General features: G+C 44.8%; 1 protein-coding gene across 1 annotated transcript in view; it reads left to right on the top strand.

The window, feature by feature from the left end:
• Positions 1-23,792, top strand: part of SLC5A8 (solute carrier family 5 member 8) — a 77,025-nt gene extending 53,233 nt beyond the window's left edge. The window contains exons 9-15 of the mRNA XM_068123312.2: positions 5,342-5,454; positions 17,467-17,534; positions 17,948-18,034; positions 21,750-21,910; positions 22,182-22,285; positions 23,212-23,342; positions 23,515-23,792. Coding sequence (XP_067979413.1) covers positions 5,342-5,454; positions 17,467-17,534; positions 17,948-18,034; positions 21,750-21,910; positions 22,182-22,285; positions 23,212-23,342; positions 23,515-23,646 — 796 coding nt within the window. The 3' untranslated portion in view covers positions 23,647-23,792. The remainder of the gene's footprint in view (positions 1-5,341; positions 5,455-17,466; positions 17,535-17,947; positions 18,035-21,749; positions 21,911-22,181; positions 22,286-23,211; positions 23,343-23,514) is intronic.
• The last annotated feature ends 262 nt before the right edge of the window (positions 23,793-24,054 follow it).

The raw sequence follows: 24,054 nt of genomic DNA, 5'->3' as shown, positions 1-24,054 counted from the left end.
ATCAAGGTTTTGGATGGGGGAAGATAAGAGATGGTGGTGAACAGCTGTTTTAAAGACCTGGATGGTGGAGTGGGATTGAAGAGAGTGAGGGAGTTTGTTCCAGAGGTGGGAGAAAAGAGGAATGAAGGAGTGAAGGTGAGCATCGAGTCTTGATTTTGGCAATTTCACCTTGAGTGAAAGAGTCTTGCAGAGAGCAGAGAGTCTTGAGTTTTGCTTTGCCTTAATTTACTCTTCTCGAGAAGCAACCGAAGCACTCTCAGCAGAATAAAGTTGAAGAGCATTTTACCCTTTGGTAACTCGATGCAGCCATACTGTACAATACTTTAAGAGGCTGGCATGATGAGCTCGACTCCCAAGATGTATGTGCATTCTGTTTCGAGCTGTTTATCCTGGATTTGAATCTCGAACCAGCTATAAACGGTCACCCATGTGTTTCACGTGCAGGTGTCCTCATTCATTACCTTGAACTCTGAGAAGCCCAGAGTAGCAGTGTGGCCTAAGGAAGTGTGTTCCACAGAGTAAATGCATTGATGTGTGTGCCTTTCATCATAAGGATGTTATAAGCTGGAGCTGGAGTACCCGTCTGCCAGCACTGGTCATTGATGAATGTTTTTTTTTTTTTTTTTTTTTTTTGTATACAAGATCGAGGCTCGTGAAAGAGCTAACATTAATCACACAAAAGGACAAACCGACACACAAAACACAAAAAACAAGGGGAGCGGCAGACAAGATGGGGAGAGAGGGGGAAGGACACAAAAGAGAGGGGGAAGAGGGGGAAGGATACAAACACAACATTTGAGAGCAGGGACATCGGGAGGACTTGGGGGGAGGTGGGAGAGGAATAAAACATATGAACACTGCAAGGACTCTGGGGTGAATTACCGGGGGTAGAAAAGATCAAGGTTTTCGATGGGGGAAGATAAGAGATGGTGGTGAACAGCTGTTTTAAAGACCTGGAGGGAGGAGTGGGATTGAAGGGAGTGGGGGAGTTTGTTCCAGAGGCGGGAGAAAAGGGGAATGAAAGAGTGAAGGTGAGCAGAGAGCCTAGACTTTGGCAGTTTAACCATAAGAGGGTTGCAGGCAGATCTTGTGCGACCTGAAGGAATATTGGGGGGACAGAGCACAGAGAGAGCTGGGGGAGCAAGGCCGGAGAGGAGTCGGTAGAAGACAGAAAGACCACCAACCTGCCTGCGGTGAGTGAGTGAAAGGCCCTCGGTGTTGACTACATCGCAGGAGATTCCAATGATTCTGAAAGCTTTGGCCTCAACAGCGTGAAGCCGAGCAAGGTGTGAGGCAGGAGCACCAGCCCAGAGGGGGGAACAGTATTCCATTGAGCTGCGGATGAAAGCCTTGTATGTGGTGAGGAGCTCAGGTGTGCCAAGGAAGGACTTCGCACGACGGAGGATGCCCAGTCGGCGACTGGCTTTGGAGGCCAGCTTGGAAATGTGGTTTTCCCAAGAAAGATCATGGCAGATAGTGAGACCCAAAAGCTTGAGCGACAGAACTTCTTGGAGAGGATTGTTGAGAAAGTAGATGGGAGGGTTGTCCAGTCGGTCCTTTCGGAGAGACATTGTAAGAGTGTGAGATTTGTCAGGATTGAAAGACATGTTCCACTTGTTTGACCAGTCTGTGATTTTGTCCAGGTCTGCAGAGAGTGAGGAGGCTGCAGACTGCCGATCTGAGGGATGAGGAATGGAGCGACAGAGAGTAGAGTCGTCAGCAAAGAGATAGAGAGGATTTTCAAGAGAGTCAGAGAGATCATTGATGAAGACCAGAAAAAGCACAGGGCCCAGAACACTACCTTGGGGAACTCCAGCCTGAACAGGAAGAGGAGATGAGAGAAACCCATTCAGGGCCACACGTTGACTACGACCAGAGAGGAAGTCCGCCAGCCATGCGTGGAGATTTCCATGGATACCAAAGGAGGAGAGTTTGGTGAGCAGAGCAGGGTGCCAGACCGTATCGAAGGCATGTGAAATGTCAAGGGAGACAGCTCTAATTTCCTGTTTGGCGTTGAGGACCTCCATCCATTGTTGAGAAAGCAGAAGCAGCATGTCCAGAGTAGAGTGACCAGGTCTGAAACCAAATTGATGATCAGAGATCAAGCCATTGGAGAAGAGGAAAGATTTAATATCTGAAGCAATGATGGATTCCATGACTTTGCTGATAATTGGGAGAAGGCTGATTGGTCTGTAGTTGCTGGGATCTGTTTTTGCACCTTTTTTGTGCAAACCGGTGATGTTGGCTGATTTCCAAGCAGATGGCAGATGACCTTGAGCAAAAGAGAGGGTGAAGAGAACAGAAAGACGGAGTGAAAGAGCAGAAGAACATGATTTTAGGACCCGTGGGCTGATGCCGTCAGGACCAGTTGCAGAATTAGAGTCGAGGGTTGACAGAAACTTTTCCACCTTGTCAGGAGGAAAGGACACAGAGTCCAGGAGCAGCTGGGTACGACTGGGTACGGTGGGTACAGAGAGGGATGTGTTTCGGACACAAGATTTAGAGGCAAACACAGAGTTGAGGCATTCAGCTTTTTCACGTGCGGAGTCAGCCGTTAAGCAGTTTGAGGTGAGGGAGGGGATGGAGGGGGAACAAACACCAGAAACAGATTTGACCAGACGCCACCAGGATTTGGAAGAGGGAGACAGATAAGAGAGTTCGGTCTTGAGAATGGTGAGATATTGTTTCCTGGCTCTCCTGAGGGTGGACACACACTTGTTTCGGGCTTTGTGAAAGGAAATGAGGTTTCCTTCCGTTGGATTTGCTTTCCAGGAGACGAAAGCAAGTTGTTTCAGGGCAACAGCCTCACCACAAGATTCCGTGTACCATGGACGGGAGGAAGGGTATGACAACTGAAGACGAGATGGTATAAATCTGTGCATGAGAGAGAGCAATTTACTTTGAAAGAATTCCCAGGATGAGTTGATGTCAGAGGCGGTAGAGATGGGAGACCAGTCCAGATGATTGATGGCTGCTTGAAGACCGTGCCAGTTGGCCTGAGTGAAATGCCAGACTCGTCGACGCTGAGGAGGCTCTCTGAGAATGGTCAGAGAGATGTCCACTTTGACAAGCACATGATCAGATGAGCCGATTGGAGCAGAAGAAGAGCAGCAGACATTTTCAGGGAAGTTTGACATAACCAAATCCAGAAGAGAAGATGCTCCGTTGACTGAGATCCGGGTCGGGAAATTGACAGATTGTGTCAGTCCCAGTGAGTCACAGAAGTCCTTTGCTGAAGAGCCATGGCTGGTGAGAGAGGTACCCACACCCAGCCAACTGGCATGGTGACAATTGAAATCACCACATATGAGGAAGAGAGAGTTGGGATGGGTAGATAGAAGTTGGTCCATATTATCAGACAGTGAGATGTAGATGGAGTCATCGCTGTTTGGTGGACGGTACAACACACATATGAACAAAAGGTGGGAGCGAAGGGGAAGCCGTAGCCAAAGGTATTCCTGGGGGTGAGGTGGAGAGAGGGCAGTGGAGGGCGAGTGAGGAAGAGAGTTTTTTATAAAGATAGCAACCCCACCTCCAGGACGAGGCTCAGGTCTATCATACCGGAGGAGGGAGTAACCTGGGAGAGATACCAAGGCATCAGAGACATCATGAAGGAGGAAAGTTTCTGTTAAGCAGATCACATCTGGTTTGTCAGAAGCAACCTGTATGGAGAGGTCAGTCAAGTTTGAGCGAAGGCCTCGGATGTTTGAGGTCCATACCGTTAATGAAGAGGAAGGGGGAGCATCGGGTCCAGAACAGGGGGGGGGGGGGAGGGGTAGGGTAAGATGTGGAAGAGGAGGAAGAGGTAGGGAGAGCTGTTGAAGGTGTGTCAGAGATTTCAGAATAGCTTGGAGAAAGGGAAGAATGGGGCGGACAAAAGGTTTGATGGAGATTGGGTGAGGCACAGTGAGGTGTTATTTGAGGAGGGGGAAGAGCGAGGCAGAAGGTTTGGGGAGATGAAGGTGAAAGTTGGAAGGGGGAAGAAGCAGGGAGGATGCTTTGAGGAGGAGGGGTGAGAGGGGAGTCTAGGAGGGGAGGAGCGAGGGAGAGTCTCGGAGGGGAGGGGTGTGGGGGGAGTTTAGGAGGGAGGGGAGGGAAGGGGCAAGGGGGGAGATTTGAAAGGGATGGGTGATGGGGAGGATTTGGAGGGGAGGGGTGAGATTGGATTTTGAAAAGTGTACGATTCATGGGAAACGAACATTTTTTGCAAAATGAGTTTGAGACCTTCGAGTCAAAAATACGTTTGAGGACACTGGAGGAGGGGTGGAGTTCTGGATAGTTTAGGGAATGTAGAAAGGAGGAACTGTAAGAGATGGTATTATATATATTTTTTGGAATGAATAGATTTGGTGAGCAAGACGAAAGCATCCTTTTGTAGGAAAAGAAGAAAAGGGTGTTATAATATATGAGAGAAAATAGTTGTTCAGGGGAGAGATTATACATTTCTAACCGCGTGATCGCGAACGAAGAACGAACGAACAAAAAGAACAACAAATAAACGAATAAGACCTGGGAAGGAAATTATTTTTTTGGGGGTTTTTTTTTTTCTTTTGAGTACAGATATTAAACAAGGAGGTACGGGGTGAACGACTGGTACGAAACAGAGAACGAAAATAATTTCAGCACATTCGACGAATCGCTGAGAGAAAAACAAAACCACAAGGTCGGAGACGGTACGGTTGTCTAAGCCTACGAGTACTAGGCCGCAGAATACTCGATACCATTAACCGACGATTGTGTATACATGTACGAAAAATTAGCACCGAAAATTTTCCAAAAGATACGCTATAGGTACACACACCGAAAGATAGATACAGTCTCGACAAAAACACGATTGTGATAGATCACTTAGCTTCGAGAGCGTGAGCGCATGGAGCAGCTTCGAAAAGACGTGACCTCGCCGTGATCTCGCGAGCGAATGTTCAATCTCGCGAACCCCGACATATCTTTAACATATGTTAAAGATATGTCGGGGTCTTTCATGAAGAGCAGGCGAGTTGTCACCGGAACCTTGGCAAATTCAAAATTCCTTCCCTGTCTGAAAAGCAATCACAAATCACCCAGCACAAGTCTTGCTAAGAAACTACTTTAGTAGCACCACCTCTCTATGCCAGGTGTGGTTGATGATGATGGCCAGGTGCAACCTTTAAACCAATTGGTGCCAAGATCTTTATTTTCAGTGACAGCACAAACCCCTACGTCTTCTCCTTCATGACGTTCACCATGTTTCTCCTTGAATGCCTTATTTTAGCTCCCCTACTTCTCCCTGCCCGAGTTGAAGATTAAGTACAAAATTTAAAAATAATTACCTCTGTCCCACCTTTTCATTAACCATTCCCAGCACAGTCTCATCAAGCATCAACGCTCTGGCCGCGGTATCGTTGGAAGACCTTGTGAAACCTTTTTTCCCGAATCTCACATCGCGACAGCTATCTTACTGCTCCAAAGGGTTGAGTAAGTTACCTTTTCAAAACACCACATGGTCGAACAACAACATTTCACAACAGAACATTTCAAACAAACCATGCTCCCAAAATTAGTAAACCTAAAGTATGTTGGGTTCCGAAAAGATGCATTTTAACCTGTTTTGCATTGAACAAGAGCGGAGATCATTTGAATGAGATGAGGTGGAAAATCAATCTGCAAAATGTTGGTTTGTCAGACTAACCTGCATGAAGACGAGATTGGGGACGTTCATTGTGGAAGAGGATGTGGGGGAGATTGGGGAAGGTTTATACCTCAAGGAATATAATGGGAGCAAGGTGTGAGGCAGGGGCACCACAAAGGAGAGAGCAGTACTCAATTAAGCTGGGGATGAAGGCCTTGTAGGTGGAAAGAAGTTCAGGTATGCCAAGCAAGGACTTTCTATGATGGAGGCTTCAGAGGCCAACTGAGAAGTGTGGCTTGCACACGAAAGATCATAGCTGATCCAGCTTGTGATTCTATCAAGGTCTGAAGAGAGGGAAGAGGGCCTGTTTATCTGAAGGACGAGGGTTGTCATGGCAGAGGGTGGAATCATCAGCAAATAGAGAAAGGGGATTTTCCAGAGATCAGAGAGATCATTGATGAAGGTTAGGAATAGGACTGGGCCCAGAACACTCCCCCGGAAGAATTCTAGCCGTGGGAGAGGGAGCAGATGAGAGGATCCATTTGAGAGCCACATATTGTCTAGGACAGTAGAGAAAGACAGTAAGCCATGTGTGGAGATGGTCTTGGATGCATTGGCAGATATTTTGGAGGGTGCCAGACTTTATTGAAAGCCCGGGATGTGTCTAAATCGAGAGACGGCCACGATTCCATGTCTGACATTGAGGACCTTCATCTATTGCTGGGAGAGCAGAAGCAGCATGTCCAAGATGGAGTGACCAGGTTTGAATCCCAATTGATGATCTGAGATCAGGCCATTGGAGAAATGGATAGTGATGTCTACTTGGCTGTTGTTATACAGTATCTGCTGGTACCTTATGATGGTAAAAATCCCACGGGGAGGAATGGAAAGAGGTAAAGCGGCGGAAGGGGATTGGAAAGGAGTTAGGGAAGGGTGTAGGTGGTGCAAGGGGCATTGAGAGGTCCAAAATCCCTCCATGTTTGCCCACATAATAAATGGATGCTCTGAATGCAGTTATAATTCAGAGCAAGCAGATATTTTGATTATTTTGTCCATTGTCTAATAAAGTCCATATAATTAATGTACAATTCAAAATACACTGACGTCTACCCGTTTCTCCAACACGAGATGCTGTATCACAGTGGCCTGAAAGTCGCTTCACCCCTCCCTTGTAAATCATTCATTGTTAAACTCTTTTTATTGTGCAGTAATTCTCTTCCTGGAAGGCAAATCCGACCGAAAGCAACCTCAGATCATTCCAAAAAGTCCGCAATCAAGTGTGTTCACTCTCAGGCGACCAAGATAACAACATCTGTCCAAACTCAGGATTGAACTTTCAAACTTGTCTCCCTCCTCTAAAACCTGGTGGTACCTTGTTAAGTCTTTCTCTGGTGTATGGTCGCCCTCCAACCCTTTCCCTCTCTTCAAATGGTACCCCAGCTAACTCTGCTCGTGAGAAGACTGAATGCTTCAATTCTGTGTTTGCTTCCAAATATGATGTCCCCAACCCCTCACTCTTGGTATGCACCCTTCCCTGTCGTACCCACCTGATCCTGGACTCTGTGTCTTTTGCACCCGAGAAGGTGGAGAAGTTTCTGTCAACCCTCAACTCTGACTCTGCAACTGGACCGGACGGCATCAGCTCACGTGTTCGAAAAACCTGCTTTGTTGCTCTTTCACTTCCTCCCTCTGCCCTTTTCACCCTATCATTTGCACTAGGTCATCTTCCAACTGCTTGGAAATCCGCCAACATCACAGCAATTCATAAAAAGGTGCAAAAGCTGATCCCCTCAACTACAGACCTTTCAACTCACTTCCAATCATCAGCAAAGTCATGGAATCCATCATTGCAATTAATATGAAAATCTTCCTTTTCTACAACAACTTCATCTCAGATCACCAATTTGGTTTCAGACCAGGTCATTCCACCTTGGACATGCTGCTTCTACTTAGTCAACAATGGATGAAGGCCCTCAATGTCAGACATGAGATCAGGGGCATCTGTCTTGATATATCTCATGCTTTTTATACAGTCTGGCATCCTGCATTGCTCTCCAAACTCTCTGCCTATGGCATCCAAGGCCAACTCCACACATGGCTTACTGACTTCCTCTACTCTCGTAGCCAACGTGTGGCTCACAAGGGAATCATTTCATCTCCTCTCCATCTCCCATCGCTGCTATCTTGTTGTGTGTATCCATATCTGTTTATGTGTCATTGATTGTTATCTCCATGTGCAGGTTTCAGAAGGTGGAACGAAGCCATCCCAGGTCTGATAGTATCCATCTCCGTGTGTGTGTGTGTGTGTGTGTGTGTGTGTGTGTGCGTGTGTGCGTGCGTGTGTGCGTGCGTGCGTGCGTGCGTGTGTGTGTGTGTGTGCACGCGCATGCATGCATGTAATATATATATATATATATATCTCTATATATAAAGGAGGAGTGTCTGTCTGTCTGTCTTGATGTCCGCTTATAACTCAAGAACTACACATCGGAGAAAAGTTTTAGACACAGATTCGGAATCAGCATAAAATCCCGGTGGTTATAGGCGACTTTTTATTTTAATATCAATGGTTTAAAAAACCGGGCCAGCTGCAATTCCGTGGTGTAGTTTGTGGCGGCGCTATTGCCCCTTTCCGATCCCATGATGCATTGCGGTTCCGATTCGCGATGAGGTCTATGCGCTATCACCGACACTTTTCCACCTTTTCCATACCTTTTAATTAGATTTACCTTATCGTCCATCGTAACCACATTACGCTTGGAAACACTGGCATTATCCTTCTTCGGACCCATGGCTAACACAGACAGAGTAAAGGAATACTGTATGTCGCCTCTGTTGTGAATGCGAAGCAGCGGTTGCGCGTACGTACAGTATACTGTACGTACATATTTATATATTTTTAATGTGCTTTTTATTGTATTTTAAATTGTTTTTTAGCTTCTTTTATTGTTAATTTATGTACTATTTTATTTATTTTAAATATATTTTTAAGGATAACAAATGTTTTCACGTCCGTAGGAGTGACGTAAAGTCACACATAATGACAAAATGCGCGCCATTTTTTCGCGCCAAGAACGAATAAACGGTTTTTTTTTTAGTTGAGATTTTATTCGAATTCAAATTTCATTAAATTCCAACTGTTGGAAACAATAATTATTTCAACTGTTGGAAATATTTTTTTGGTTAACCAACGACGGTCGATTTAATCTCGACCTTCCCCAAATGCGGAAGAGTGCGGCGCTGCAGGAGCGCAGGTGAAACCCAGGAAATGCACGTTGGTGTTCACAGTGGAAATGCCCATGGATGGCATCGTGGTTAACGGCATCGTGGTTGACGGCATCGTGGTTAACGGCATTGCTACGAATTCCTTCTGGGAATCTGACCCAAGCCACAATCTCCCAAACCCATATCCGTGCAAGTCCTTCTCGCCCAGACACGGTAATGACTAACGTACCCTCCGACCTCCCCTCATCCTGCTTCCAGGCCCTGGGCTCCTCTGGCTTTGCCGATTGTGAGAGTCCAAAGCTTTTTAGCTCCAGTCAGAGCTGACTCGGTGCTGCAAAGTCTGCCATTTCAATCGTTGTGGGACGGGTCGGGTGTTGTGGGACGGGTCGGGTGTTGTGGGACGGGTCTGGTGTTGTGGGACGGGTCGGGTGTTGTGGGACGGGTCGGGTGTTGTGGGACGGGTCGGGTGTTGTGGGACGGGTCGGGTGTTGTGGGACGGGTCGGGTGTTGTGGGACGGGTCGGGTGTTGTGGGACGGGTCGGGTGTTGTGGGACGGGTCGGGTGTTGTGGGACGGGTCGGGTGTTGTGGGACGGGTCGGGTGTTGTGGGACGGGTCGGGTGTTGTGGGACGGGTCGGGTGTTGTGGGACGGGTCGGGTGTTGTGGGACGGGTCGGGTGTTGTGGGACGGGTCGGGTGTTGTGGGACGGGTCGGGTGTTGTGGGACGGGTCGGGTGTTGTGGGACGGGTCGGGTGTTGTGGGACGGGTCGGGTGTTGTGGGACGGGTCGGGTGTTGTGGGACGGGTCGGGTGTTGTGGGACGGGTCGGGTGTTGTGGGACGGGTCGGGTGTTGTGGGACCGGTCGGGTGTTGTGGGACGGGTCGGGTGTTGTGGGACGGGTCGGGTGTTGTGGGACGGGTCGGGTGTTGTGGGACGGGTCGGGTGTTGTGGGACTGGTCGGGTGTTGTGGGACGGGTCGGGTGTTGTGGGACGGGTCGGGTGTTGTGGGACGGGTCGGGTACTGTGGGACGGGTCGGGTACTGTGGGACGGGTCGGGTACTGTGGGACGGCTCGGGTACTGTGGGACGGCTTGGGTACTGTGGGACAGGTCGGGTATTGTGGGACGGGTGATGTTGAAGCGATCGTCAGAACGATGTTGTATCGAGACCAGAATCCCGCTCGGTTGACAGTCACACTGCCAAAGATAGGCAAAAGTGTCCTCAAGAGGTGGCTGGGAAATCACACCTTCGGGTATGGACGTTCAACGGCTCCCAATCGACGAACCGCAAATTCCCACTCAAAATCCACGTTACACACACACACCAGATTAACGTCTGGATGGTTGTGAAAATGGTTGAAGCGAAGTGAAGAACCTGGAGCGATGCGAAATCAGGCGTGAGACAAAACGTCATGTAGGCAATGTACTGTGATATTGCTCTAAAATATACATGTTCTTTTCATCATATATTTGTCTTATTCTTATTCAACCCGGGCGAAGCCGGGTACCTCAGCTAGTATATATATATTAGGGTGGTCCAAAAATTTGAAGATTGGATTTTCATTTCTCCACAAGCCTGCCCCTATTCCTATTGAAGAAAGTAGTTTGTGGTGAAAAGTTGAGCTTGATTGGACAATATTTAGAGGTTGCTCAAAATGTTGACATTTTAATGAATAATAAGATACAGAATTTTTAGCATCATACATCAATTCATAGATAATTATCTATTTTCAATTACTCAAATTATTTATTATTGTTGGCTTGCACTTGTCTTCAATGGTAAGACCAAGAGATTGTGCAAAAGCACTGGCCACAAACATAGCACGCCGTTCTGAGAGATTTACTCTGTCCAAAGTTGCCACTATTGCTGGAGTGATCACCTTGATGGGAGCCTTTTTCGCCTGTTTGGCAGAAGATGGACTTTGGAGTTTGAATTCATTGTCCCCTGAATCGGAGCTTTCAATCTCAGACTCATCATCATCATCAACCACAGCCGATGTTGATGGAACAGATTGCATTGCTGTTGGAGTCTCAGCAGCATGTTTCTTCTTTCTTTTATCTTCATTCTCAAGCCTGATACGCTTTCTGTTCTTCTTCACTGCCAGAGTGTTATCCACAGATCCCATACGTGAACTTGAGGGATCCTCACGCTGCATGATAAGGAATGCTTTGTCTTCTTCATTCGTCATTTTCTCAAGCGCATCATTTGGTGAGATATCGAAGAGGGATTGAAGATCATCTTTGAACATCTGCTCCTTCACTCTATAGTTTGCGAATGTCTTGGTTCTATTTTTCTTTACCAGTTTGTAGGCATCATACAACTTCAAAAGTTGGCGCTCACAGGAATCTACTCTCTGCACTGGAATTTGTGCTTTCTCCCAGTATGCACACACAGCTTGTACACTAAGTTTGGCACTTTCACGAACTGTATGGTGTTCTTGTATGTGATGGTACACCATTTTCTGCAATGTGTGTCCTTTGATTGGTAGTCCCCCACATATTATTTCCTTTTCAGACTTGCCCAGCAACCAAACTGTGGAAGAGCTGCGAGTTTCTGCCATCTGAAAAAAACAGGATAAATTAAAAATGTTATTTTTTGAGCAACCTCTAAATAAGTTCCAATTGACCTCATATTTGGTTCATATGATCTTTATAAACATAGGAACAAGGGCAGCCTTGTGGAGCATGGATGTTTAATAGTATTAAATATTACATATATCTGTGGACCACCCTATTATATATACTGTTGTGGATCTGCCGCCGGCCTTCTCCCCTTATCAAGGGGGGATTAATCCCCTTGTCTTTACTGACCTGGCGTGACCCGAGACCTATTACGTCCCTTCCGGACAGCGCCAAATAGGGTTTCGGGACCAAATTCGCTCGTACCTAAGTACTAGCGCTGCCCTGGAAGCGAGGAAATAAGCCTTGCACGAACCACGTGTGATGGTGATACGCCGAGCGGTTTGCGTACACGTGATCCGCGCCATTATAGATAATGGAACCCGATTCAAGCGATCTTATTTGTGCCACGCTTAGTCAATGGAGAAATCACAAAGACGATCGAATAAGAAGAAAAGGAAGAACAAATAGATTTAATTATTATTGCACGTATTTACAGCTCAGGACGAAGAGACACAGGGAAATCTTTAGACAGTCTTATTCTTAATACCCCATAGACGGGTCAATATACTGCCTGACCCCAAAAAAATTGCAAATTTTTGTTTTATGCTTATTTCTAGTAGTTTATGAAGTGGAAGACAACATATTAAAAGTTGGACAATTTTGACGCATGGGAAAGTCCCTCAGTGACGTCAGAAAACAAGATGGCTGCCGGCAGATAAAACGTAAAAAAATTGACTGATAATCATCAGACCACTAACAATTTAAAGTTAATTTTGCACCAATATTTGTATTATGATCGTTGCTGGTAGTTTATGCAGTGCTAATCCTGAGACCATTCGCAATTTAAAGTAAATATTTGCACAAATATATGTTCTTTGATTGTTTCTGCCAGTCTATGACATGGAAAGCAACATATAAAAAATTGGACAATTTTGACACATGTGGAAGTACCATATGCCTTCTAGTCTTAGATTCCAGTTTCATCGTCCTCCTCCTCCTCTTCTATGTCTGGTTCAACACTCATATTGTCACAGTTGCTGTCCTGGCAATGTCCACATGCACTGGTGCACTCTAATCCATGCTTCCTACATGAACACCTTAGTGTTTTGCACCCCCCTGAACAGTTGCAGTGAATCATCTGAAGTAGTATGTCTGGAGCAGGGCTTTTGTCTGTCATCACTGGAACAAGTTTTCCTCCTTCTACCTTCCATCCCCACTCCGTTGGCTCCATTCCACAACAAAGGCCCATCCATTCCATTACCTGGTAATAGGTCCGCAGAGAATGAAACTTGCAGGCAGCGGATGTGGGTGGCAGTCTTTCAGGAGTGACAAATGCCTTAGCCCTTGCAACCTTTTTGCAGAGAATGTTGTATCTGATCGATGCCAATGAGTCGTTCTGATTTGCTTTAAACAATGCCACCATTGCTCTGCAGCCTGCAGTTTCAATAACATCCTGACTCTGCTGTGGTTTACAGAACACCTTTGAGCTGTCTATCAGTTCCTTTTCTTTCTTGATGATTCTTTGAAACCCTGACTTCTTTCCAATCCCAAAGACACGAGACGTTGCGTCACAGCCAGTTAATGCATGAAGGAACAATATATCTCTGCAGGCTGCATTTCCAAGTATCTGCTGAAGGACTTTGATATTGTAGACATTTGATTTTGCCTTGTCAGAACGGAAATAGAGTTCAATGCAGTTTGTCTCCACCATATAGAAGAGCAGGAGGAGAAGGAGATCTGTATCTTCTCCAATGAGGGTTGTAGATCTGGAAGCCGCATTTGCGACGGCCGCTTTTGCAATCTCAACATCAGCATCTCCCTCTGCTTGGATCACCTCACAGCCTTCCTTGTGCAACACCTCTATAATCAACAGTATCATTGCCTGCTTGTTTGACTCATTCGACAGAAAGTCCTCCTTTTTCCCAACAAATTTTGTTGACTCCGTAATGTTAACCTTGGTGGCATTCTTGTTTCTATTCCGACGTTGATGAGAACAGTCCTTTGTGCTTGGCCCAGCCTCATAACCATCAAACACAACAGTAGCTTTGCCATAGTGTCGTACTGTAAATGAGGCATATTCATCTGCAATGGAACTGTAGGTGAATCCCTCTGTCCACTTTAAGCGGTGAATAAGTGATCCCCCGTCAAGAACATAGTGATCTGTTCCTGGAACTGTCTGGTTGACAGCATTGTCAGATTTGGTTGTAGCATAATTCCTTATTGCCTCCGCCAACTGTGGTTTATCTGGCTGGCGCAGGATGTTTTTTGCCTCAAAAAGAGACATTGGGTATGGGCAGAGTTCATATTTCATCACTTCACCTATCTGGAGATCTCCCGTCTGTGACACCACTAAGAACCTCTGGAATAGTAACGCTGGATCTATTGTGCGGTCCTCAGCAACTTTGACTGCCCTGCTGAATGCAAGTGTCTTGGCTTTAGAACTCCTTTTGAGTGAATAGGAGTAAGCTGGGTGATCATCCATCTTCTTGACAATGTCACTACCTACTTTGAATAGGTCATGAACATTGACATCCTCATTTGCAGTAACCCCTGTGATGATATTGCGCAATGACTTGTCATCAGAAAATGGTGTGAAGCTGTCCAGTTTTTCGGCAACTTTGCCACGATCAGCTTCATCTCGACTCACCCTGGATGTTGTCAACTCCTTATGTTGTTCACTTGTTGAGTAGCTACTCGAGGTCAGTTCTTGCATAGCAAGGTTGTAGGAGGACGATATGGTTGAAGACAGAGTCCAAACTGCTCTCTGGTGCTCTGACATCCCACTTCCTCGAGTCAGCCCCCCTTGGCTTTTCAGTGAGCGCATTAATGTCTGTTCTATCACAAGATCAGAGCCTAGGCCAGCCCAGTATTGGTCACTGCGCCGGATTACATGATAACCAGATTGGAACTTCTGATGAACCTCAGGGTTGTCATCCTCTAACGCAAGCATCTTCTCGAGATAGAGTCGAGCTGACTTCAGGTAATTGGGATGGCCAGCAGCTGCAAATATCGGCAAGCAAGCTGATATGGCTTGGAGATGCATCTCCCAGGACCCCGTCCGATCAGCTGCCACAAGTGCCCTTGCAATTCCCAACATACGCTGGTAGTTGATCCAAAGTGCACTGGTTTTCGAGTCCTTTGCAAGTTTATTCCTTTCCTGATTCAATCTATTGTCAATGAAATGAATGCACTCTGATTGCAACACAGACTCTATAGTGTCACTTTCGACAGTCTCCAGGGAAATGTACAGTCGCTCCAGTTCTGCCACTTGTTCTTGAAACCCAGGGTCAACTTCCCAGGTCAACAACAAACCCTGAAACCCAGGCCGCAGAAAAGGCAATGTGTTTTACTGTCATATGGTCCCAGGGAAATGCGAGCACTCCTCTTGACTGATGGACCTGATTCCGCATGATCCTTCTTGGTTAAAGCAATGTCCTTTTTGTTTATGTGATTCACTCGGCATGATTTGTGAACACTGGTACCAGCTAGAATTCTGATGTCAATACCCCTTTCGGCACTTGCACGGTTGATGCCTTCTGCTCCTTTCTCACGAACTGATACTGTTTCCTCACAGTCCAATCCCCTTTGGCATAAAGGGCAGGTCTCTTTACCATATAAAGAGTTCATTTTCTATCTCTGAAAATACAAAAATGAGATCTTTTAGAAGCATGCAGTCAATTTACATTGGCCATATACATTGAATGCCATCAGAGCATTCTCCGCCCCTGAAACTGAGATATTTATGTAAGATATATATTAGGAGGAAACATACTATGGAATAATCTGCATAGTGGTCATCCCATTGCTTTCTGCATCTGAAATGAATTATATACAAGGGCTCTGTTGCTTAGTCACAAGGTGCACCAGGAAAAGATATGTATAGTCCAGAAGAAAAACATACTGATAGAACCCCCCCCCCCCCCTTCCCCCAATCAACTGGTCCCATTCCTATTAAATAAATATGCATCCCCACAACTCTAGAACCTGGAAAATAAATACCATCATACACTACAGTTGTAGGAGTACAAAATACATGTAGAATATATGGGGCAATTGTATGCATAGGCCTACCTGTCTTTTTGCTACTGCCTTGGCCTTGGTTGTATTGTACTGTATCTCCTTGGTTGTATTGTATTGTATCTCCAATGTTTACCATACAACGTTGTCCAATTGAGTCCTAATTAGGTGTAATTAACTCATTCATGTGGAGTTGTTACTCAGTCAAGCTGCACAACTACCAGTGAGGAATTAGGTCATTAGCCTACATGCTGGGAGGTCATATTGTTAAAGACATGTGTCAGGTAGCAGATGTAAACATTGTTAAAGACACGAAACAAGTGTTATAAAATGTTGCCTTTGCAGCTGGTCTCAGTGGAACAAATTAATTTATATAAACAAAAAGAAACAAAAATAAAAAACCAAAGACGTTTTCGACGTAGTGAATCGTGCATGGTTTTGTGACATTTTTATCATGTCAAAAATTTTTACTTTCCCATGTTCCATTTCTGTCCAACTTTTGATATGTTCCTAAGTAAGTCTTAAAATATAAGGAAATGCAATAAAACTAAAATTTGCAATTTTTTTGGGGTACGGCTGTTCTGGTTGTATATTGACCCGTCTACCAGGACAAACGGGCCCGTCTCACTCACACTCACACGGGGATTGCTTATGGGCAGGGTGATGTTCTCCAGCGCCGCAGTGGTCGTCCAGGATCGGCTCCGTCTCACTCTCCACGGTCCCCGGCACGTCCCGCGAAGATGGAGGTAGGTGAAGGCAGGAACTCGTATCGTGTCGCTCGAACAAAGCGGCAATAATCTCGGGGCAAACGGTAGAGGGCGGACTTTGCGCGGCTGGCCGTTATTCAGCCGCGTTCACTCGCTTTCGCTGAACCGCGCAAGTTATAACCGCCCTGGCTGCGCCCACGTATTCCTCGTCACCAAGTTCAGACAGCGCGAATGATTCCCTTCAAGCGAGTCTCCTTTCTCTGAACTCAGAACTCCTCGACTCAACTTGACGAGTGCCTGCCTCTCCCTTCTCATGACTTGACGAGCGCCTCTCCCATAACTGGACTAGCGCGTAACTCAACTGGCGCCTCTCCCTCCTCATAACTTTGTTCAAGTCCTCTCCCTTCTCATAACTGAGGTGGGGGCTTTGCGCGATCGGTTTTATTGCCACGCCCTTAGCCAGATCGAATCTCTCAATCACGCCCTGTGACGCTGTGCTGCAGCCACACGCTGTGAGTCCTGATTGGTGGCTCATTCTTACCGTCCCCACTGCTGCCGCGCCAATCTCAACCCTCCTCCATCTGCCGAGGCCTACCCCGTGTTAACTCGACTCGTGAGCAACCAATGCTTAACAAACTGGATCGAGCCTGTAGAGGTGGAATGGTTTGTAGAAGTAGGGCCTATCCTCCTGTCTTTACAACAACGCAGGATTAACATTGGAAGGGGCCTACTCTCACATATACTAAGACATAACTATACTACAAATGAGGTTATGTGTTGCTCGTGTGACTATCTAAGGGGGGCAAACCTTTAACCTTTATTAACCTTTACTGTACCAATCTCAAAACCGCAGCAATACATATATATACATTTACATATATATGTGTATAATCACATATCAATATGTGTGTATATAATATGTATAATATCTCATGTGTAATATGTATATAATCACATGTCACTGTGTGTGTGTGTGTGTGTGTGTGTGTGTGTGTGTGTGTGTGTGTGTGTGTGTGTGTGTGTGTGTGTGTGTGTGTGTGTGTGTGTGTGTGTGTGTGTGTGTGTGTGTGTGTGTGTGTGTGTGTGTGTGTGTGTGTGTGTGTGTGTGTGTGTGTGTGTGTGTGTGTGTGTGTGTGTGTGATTACGTACAATATGTGTATAATCACATATCAATATGTGTATATAATATGAATAATATGTCATTTTTAATTCAGTGTGTGTATAATATATTATATCTAGTGTGTATATAATTACATATCACTAAGTGTGTGTGCATGCATGTGTGCGCAGGCCTGTTCTTTGGCCTCTTGTGCATAGCGATGGCAGTGCTTGCCTCCTTCATGGGGGATTTGCTACAGGTAATTTAACCTTTTGCTGCCTTCTTCACAGCAATATTTCTACAAATCCATAGGATGGGGGAATGGGAGGGTAGAATAGAATAGAAAAGAGGAGTTGTCAGTGATGTTATAAAGTATGCTCCAAAACTTATTTTGAAATTTCTAATCATCAAATATCACACCAAATGTCATTGTAAAGTTCTTATGGTTCACTCACCTCTTCTATCCCAATTATGGGTCCATTATTACCTTGCACTTTTTATGACAATGAGGTCAGTTTTGAGATAGGTTTATAAAATACAAAAGGCAGGCAGTATTATAGACTCCTCTCAATAGAAACATTGCAGAGGAAATACAACTATAAGACCAGCCATGGTGTACTCAAACTGATGATGTGGTGTATTAAGTTCGTGTGTTTCGCATTGCCTTCGCAGGCAGCTCTCAGCATCTTTGGTATCGTCGGTGGACCTCTCCTGGGTCTTTACACCCTTGGAATGCTATTTCCATGTGCCAACAATGTGGTAAGTCATGGCTGGGCATCTGGTCAAATACTGCATATTTTAAATGATAAGCTACAGAAAGAACCAGTGATGTCTTCCAGCACATCTTGCCTGATCATCTTCTTGAGGACACGTGACTCTGTCTGACCTTTACATTGCCATGGCCTGCATTTTCGCTGTACATCTGTAACCTCCAAAACAGCAATTTCTCTAAGCAGTTTTTTCTGTTTCACACATAGTTGGCCGTGTTGGTCGATATTTTACCCAATTACTTTCCCCAACATAGAGATCTGATAGACTTCTTTGATGGATAACTTAAAAGAGTAGGTCTTTCCTTCCTGCACTCACTCCACCATCACCACTGCCTACACTCACCCTGCCCTCAAAACTCCATGCACTCGCTCCATGGCAATGCTGCCACCAGGATTTGGAGTAGGGAAACAGGTTTGAGAGTTCAGTCTTGAGAGTAGAGAGATATTGTTTCCTGGCTCTCCTGAGGGTAGACACACACTTATTCCGGGCTTTGTGAAAGGAAATGAGATTGCCTTCTGTTGGATTTGCCTTCCAGGAGGCGAAGGCAAGTTGTTTCAGGGCAACTGCCTCACCACAAGATTTTGTAAAACAGAAAGTGGGAAGGCTAAACTAAAGGCTAAACTAACTAGGCTAAACAAACTAAAGAAAAATGGCTAAACAGAAAGGGGTCATCAAGGTTTGTAGGCTTAATTAAGGAGGGAATTAAATATTTTTAGGATAGAAGAGAGCGAGATGCCAAAAAGAAAGAAACTACAGCTGATAACATAATTAGTAAGGCCTGGTATTCGACACTTTTTTAGTCCACAGGATCCGATCCTCAAATCTGAAGCCAGATTTTGATTACAGTATATATTATCGGACCCTGGCATTTGCGGGAGATATGTTCCTGGAAAATGCCGCGGATGTTGGGGCATTGTTTCAATGGGAGAATGGGGGATAGATTCCCCGCGGTTCGTGATTCATTAAGGAAAAATCAAATATTCCGCGAATCGAATACGCCCACAAAAAACAGCAAATATGTGAAGCACAGGGCCACGAAGCAGGTCAGAAAAACCATGAATACGCCAGCACAAAACCATGAAAACTTGAAGCACAGGGTTGTGAATGATGAAGCAGATCAGATAAAACCACGAATACACCTGCAAAAAAACCATGAATACGTGAAGCACAGCAGCTCAAATGTCGAACAAAATGGCAGGTTAAGAACCCCATGATGTGGCAGAGGGCTGACAAAGATGGCAGCCCATCATTTTTGTAAGACTTTTCTTGTGTTTAACAGCTCCTAGATGATCATCTAAATGGGTGTTTACATTTACCCAAATACTCAGTTTTCATTTACGCACTCCATTGGAGTCCCCTTAGTATGCATGCAGATAATAAACTGTAGTTGTATGCAGCATATAACTACAGGGAGGTGTGACGATTTTCAGAAAACTCGTACACAGTTATTTTTAGTCGAATTTCAATATTTTTTTTTTTAAAGACTACATATATAATGCCATGTAATACACTGTAACAAAGACATTTAAAAAATGTAATTCATGTTTGAAAAATGACATCATCTAAATGGCGGCCGTTCTTGTCCAAGCATTCTTGCAGACGCACGGAAAAGTTCCAGCATTTCTCAGCACAGCAGCATCCCTCAGCAGTTCCAGCATTCTTTCTGCGAACGTAAACCGCCGTACGAAATCATTCTGCTGCAGTTCTTGAACCACCATGATTTTGTACGCGTGATAATGAAGGTCCAAGTGCAAAATTCGACGAACTGATCTGTCTGACATCCGTAGAGCATGAGCGTGCCGTACCGCTGACCGACGAGGGCTGGCCTCCACAGCTTGTCGAACCCTTTCGATGTTTTCCAGGGTCCTAATGGTTCGATCACCTCCCCGAGCTGCTCCCGGCCTCACAGATCCAGTTGTCCTGAAGTTTTTTACCCACTTCAATATTGTGTTTCGAGACGGAACGGTGCCACGTCGACCAACATTGAAGTGAGTACGAAATCTGCGCTGTGTAAGCACCACCGAACTACCCGTTTGAATAAACGTCTCAACAACAAAGACGCGATGTTCAATCGTCCACAGCTCCATGGCTACTGAAATGGCGCCTAACAACGAGTAACCAACAGCCATCACGCATGCGCTAGACCCCCCACTTGCATTGTTATACCCAATTCAAACATGAATTACATTTTTATAATGTCTTTGTTACAGTGTATTAAATGGCATTATATATGTAGTCTTAAAAAAAAAAAAATTGAAATTCGACTAAAAATATCTGTGTACGAGTTTTCTGAAAATCGTCACACCTCCCAGCCTCCCAGCCGTCACACCCTGTACAATTTTGAGCCTCTGTTTCATTGTTTCAGAATTATGGAGGAGACCCGTACACAGACACACCGACTGACACACACTGATATCTATAATATAAAAGGAGCTCGGTCTCAGCATGCCTGCGTGCGTGCGTGCGTTTGCCGTCAACAATAGTCCTATAGGGGATTTATACACGGTACATATGCTCGCCATCAATTCTGATCGCCATCTTTTTATCAATCAGACGCTACACAATCTGCAAACAGTATGATGTAGTTCAGTAAAGTGATGATAGTTGGGCCGGTTTCAATTTACAATGAAACAAAAACTCTTCCTCCTTATCTTCTTCTTCACGTAAAATAATGGTGAATCTCATTCAGGGTGAGAGGTGACGGATTGGTACGACGTGGTGCTTCACGAAGGGGAGGATGCATGTGACCTCAATTTTTTTTAAACAAGATTGGTATTCCCGTCAGCGAAGCATCGTGTCTTATATTTTTCCCCCGTCGCACAGCGGAGCGAAAGGGGGACTATGGTTTTCCCCTCCGTCCGTGTGTCTGTCCGTGCGTGCGTGCGTGTGGGCGTACGTGCGTGCATGAGTGCGTGCGTAAGTGAAGGACCGCATTCGAATTTGGTGTGTGGGTGCAACCCACGTCAAAATCCAAGATGGCCGCCGCCATGTATGTCTGATGCCATGTATGTCTGAACCTTGTGAGCTGAATATCTTGAAAAATAAGCGAAGTACCAACTTCTAATCTGGTGTGTGGGTGTATCTAGGCATAAGGAAGAACGCTGTTTAAAATTGGGTCGCAACGTCAAAATCCAAGATGGCCACCGCCATGTATGTCTGAACCTTGTGAGATGAATATCTTGAAAAATAAGCGAAGTATCAACTTCTAATTTGGTGTGTGGGTATATCTCGGCATAAGGAAGAACGCTATTGAAAATTGGGTCGCCACGTCAAAATACAAGATGGCCGCCTCCATGTATGTCTGAACCTTGTGAGCGAAATATCATATCATAGCATGTTTTCCACGTCTTCCACTTTATCAACTCACAACGGGGGACCTAGGCGTAACGCTTGTCTATTTTATTATTGCAGATGGAAGCATCTGCCTGCAAAATGTTCCCCTGCTGTGCAACGATACTTCTGAACATTTACACAGATTGAAAAGGCCACCTGCAAAGCATATAACTGCAGTTATCTCATCTTGTCCTATAATCATAGTCCCAACAATAATAATTGCTGTATTCAGAATGATTATCCTCCCTCCTGTCATAACCGACATAACTTAACTAAAGAATGTAATTTTGCCTTTCTTAACTAATTTTTGTAATTTTGAAAAATTTGACTTTCTTACATAGGAAGTGTTGTTAATATATGCTCTGTCCAGGGTTCTTTCATAGGCATCATCTGTGGTTATGTAATTTCCATCTGGGTTGGTGTTGGTGGTCAAGTCTACCGCCCAACTGCGGACATAACACGGCCTCTGCCACTTTCAAACCTCACATGCAACGTCACGATGCCAACCTTGCCAGCCTCAACAGCTGAAAGGTAATTCTTGATACTCAATTCATCAGGTCAATGTACTAGGGCAAGAGCAAATTTCATTGCACCCATTCTTTACGGAGTGCTATACTCACATCAGTGATGATGCCGTCTCTTATTTTCCAGTCACCCAAATCTAATCTGTAACCTGAAATCTGTAACCCAAAAGTTGTTTGTACAGCACCATAGGATGTGCTACAAATGTTTTTTAACAGATGTGTTACAAATGCCTCCCTTCGTCCTATCCCCATCCCCACCTATTTCCCCCTTCCCCAAGGCCTGCTCTTGCAAGCAGCTTGTACTCAATTTCCTATCTGTACGTCAGCATGCTGGGATTCCTGACAGTCCTCGTTTTTGGAGTGATTGCAAGTTTTCTTACAGGTGTGTCATTCTCACTTTGTAACAGAGCTAACCAGAGAGTTCATAGAACACCTTACCCCATGCAGTCTTGAGAAAAAGGACATGAGAAGAGTCTTTTTAGCTCTTGCATTTTCGAGCATGTTTCCGATCACAGGCCACAATTTTGTCTGAATCTCGATATTCCACCACCCTGAGAGCCTGAGCGGCAAATTTGATTGGGCGATATTCCGTAAATGAAGTAATATTTTGTCCAAATATTGCTAAACTGGAGGTTTTTGGAATTGCCAACAAACCGATTTGTGTTTTACAGTGTTAAAGTAGATAATTCAATTGAAAAAATAAAAGTTTTAAAGGCTGTAAAAAAAACAACAACAGTTTTTCCAAAGTTTACATTGGCAAAGAATCACTTAAAAATTAAATAATTCTCGTATCCGAATCCATAATCAGATCTTCACCAAAATCTAATCATTTCGTCCTTGTCACATACTCTCTGCCATCATATCTGCCAAATTTCGTTTGAATCCGTCCACAACTTTTTGGGATGTCTTGTTCACAGACAACAGACAGGGGTGAAAACATAACCTCCATCCACCTTCGGTGGCGGAGGTAACAATTAACTTACACCTCTGTGTGCTCGGGACGAGATTCTGTACAATTTGCCAAATTCAGAGCCAAAGTCTTGCTAAACTAAAGTCTTCCGGATTCACGTTCTACAGTGTTCAAAATGTAAAATTTAGTTGAAATTAAGTACTTCCTAGATCGTAGATCAATCATAGACGTCTGTAGGCAGACTAACAGACAGACAGAGTGAACCTATTGCTTAACCCCACTTTGTGCAATGCACGCGGAGTTGCAATGTTTTCAGTTTTATGATTTTTCAGTTGGTGCAATTTATTGTTATGTAAGGAATGCTTAAGACATACCGTAAGCATTCTCCATTATGGCAGGGGGAAACGCCAGGGGAAGCATAAACCCAAAGCTCATCCGACCCATCTGCGACTACTTTTGCTGCTGTTCTGACCGACTCCGTAAGATGATGTGGTGTGGAGTTCCTCACGAAGATAACCCTGCGGAAAGTGTATGTTCAACATACTCTTCATCAGCTCCTCATTTGCATTGTTGCTTAATGTCGTCTGATAATTTCCCTCTTTTGTTTGACACAAGTTCGGCGTTTCACATATAATTAAGATGAAGAACTTATCTTCTCAAATACTCATTGCACATCTCGTGTTTCCCATGTGGCCCAACAGAAAGAAAAAGCGGCAAATGGAGTGTGGCCTGTGAAGACAGGAGGACTTGAGGGCATGGACAATGCATCTTTTGCCACGGATTTGGACGTCACTTCCGGAGAATCGATGAAACAACAAATAACCAGATTTTAGGGTGGAGATATAGGAATGAAGAGGAAGTGCAATGTTTCATAATACATGTGTTTTTGGATGTGTAAGGACGTCCCAGAAAGTTATGGATCTTTTCATCGAAAGACTTGGTGGGTTTCCTTTTGGGCATTAAAATTTTCTGTTTTCAATGGGATCACATGCAAATTCAATTGTATTTGTGTAGATTGGATTATCTTCCTCGCCTGTTACCGAAGGGGTGGGAGAGGCGATTGTAATCGGCATCAGTATCAGTGAGTGTGTGCACATAGATCTACTTATATATATATATATATATATATATATATATATATATATATATATATATATATATATATATATATATATATATGTATATATATATATATATATATATATATATATGTATATATATATATATATTTGTATATATGT

Source organism: Myxine glutinosa, chromosome 7 (genome assembly GCF_964187855.1).
Source record: "Myxine glutinosa chromosome 7, kmMyxGlut1.1, whole genome shotgun sequence".
Taxonomy (NCBI): domain Eukaryota; kingdom Metazoa; phylum Chordata; class Myxini; order Myxiniformes; family Myxinidae; genus Myxine; species Myxine glutinosa.
Note: the sequence above shows the minus strand (reverse complement) of the source record. Positions and strands in the feature narration are given on the sequence as shown.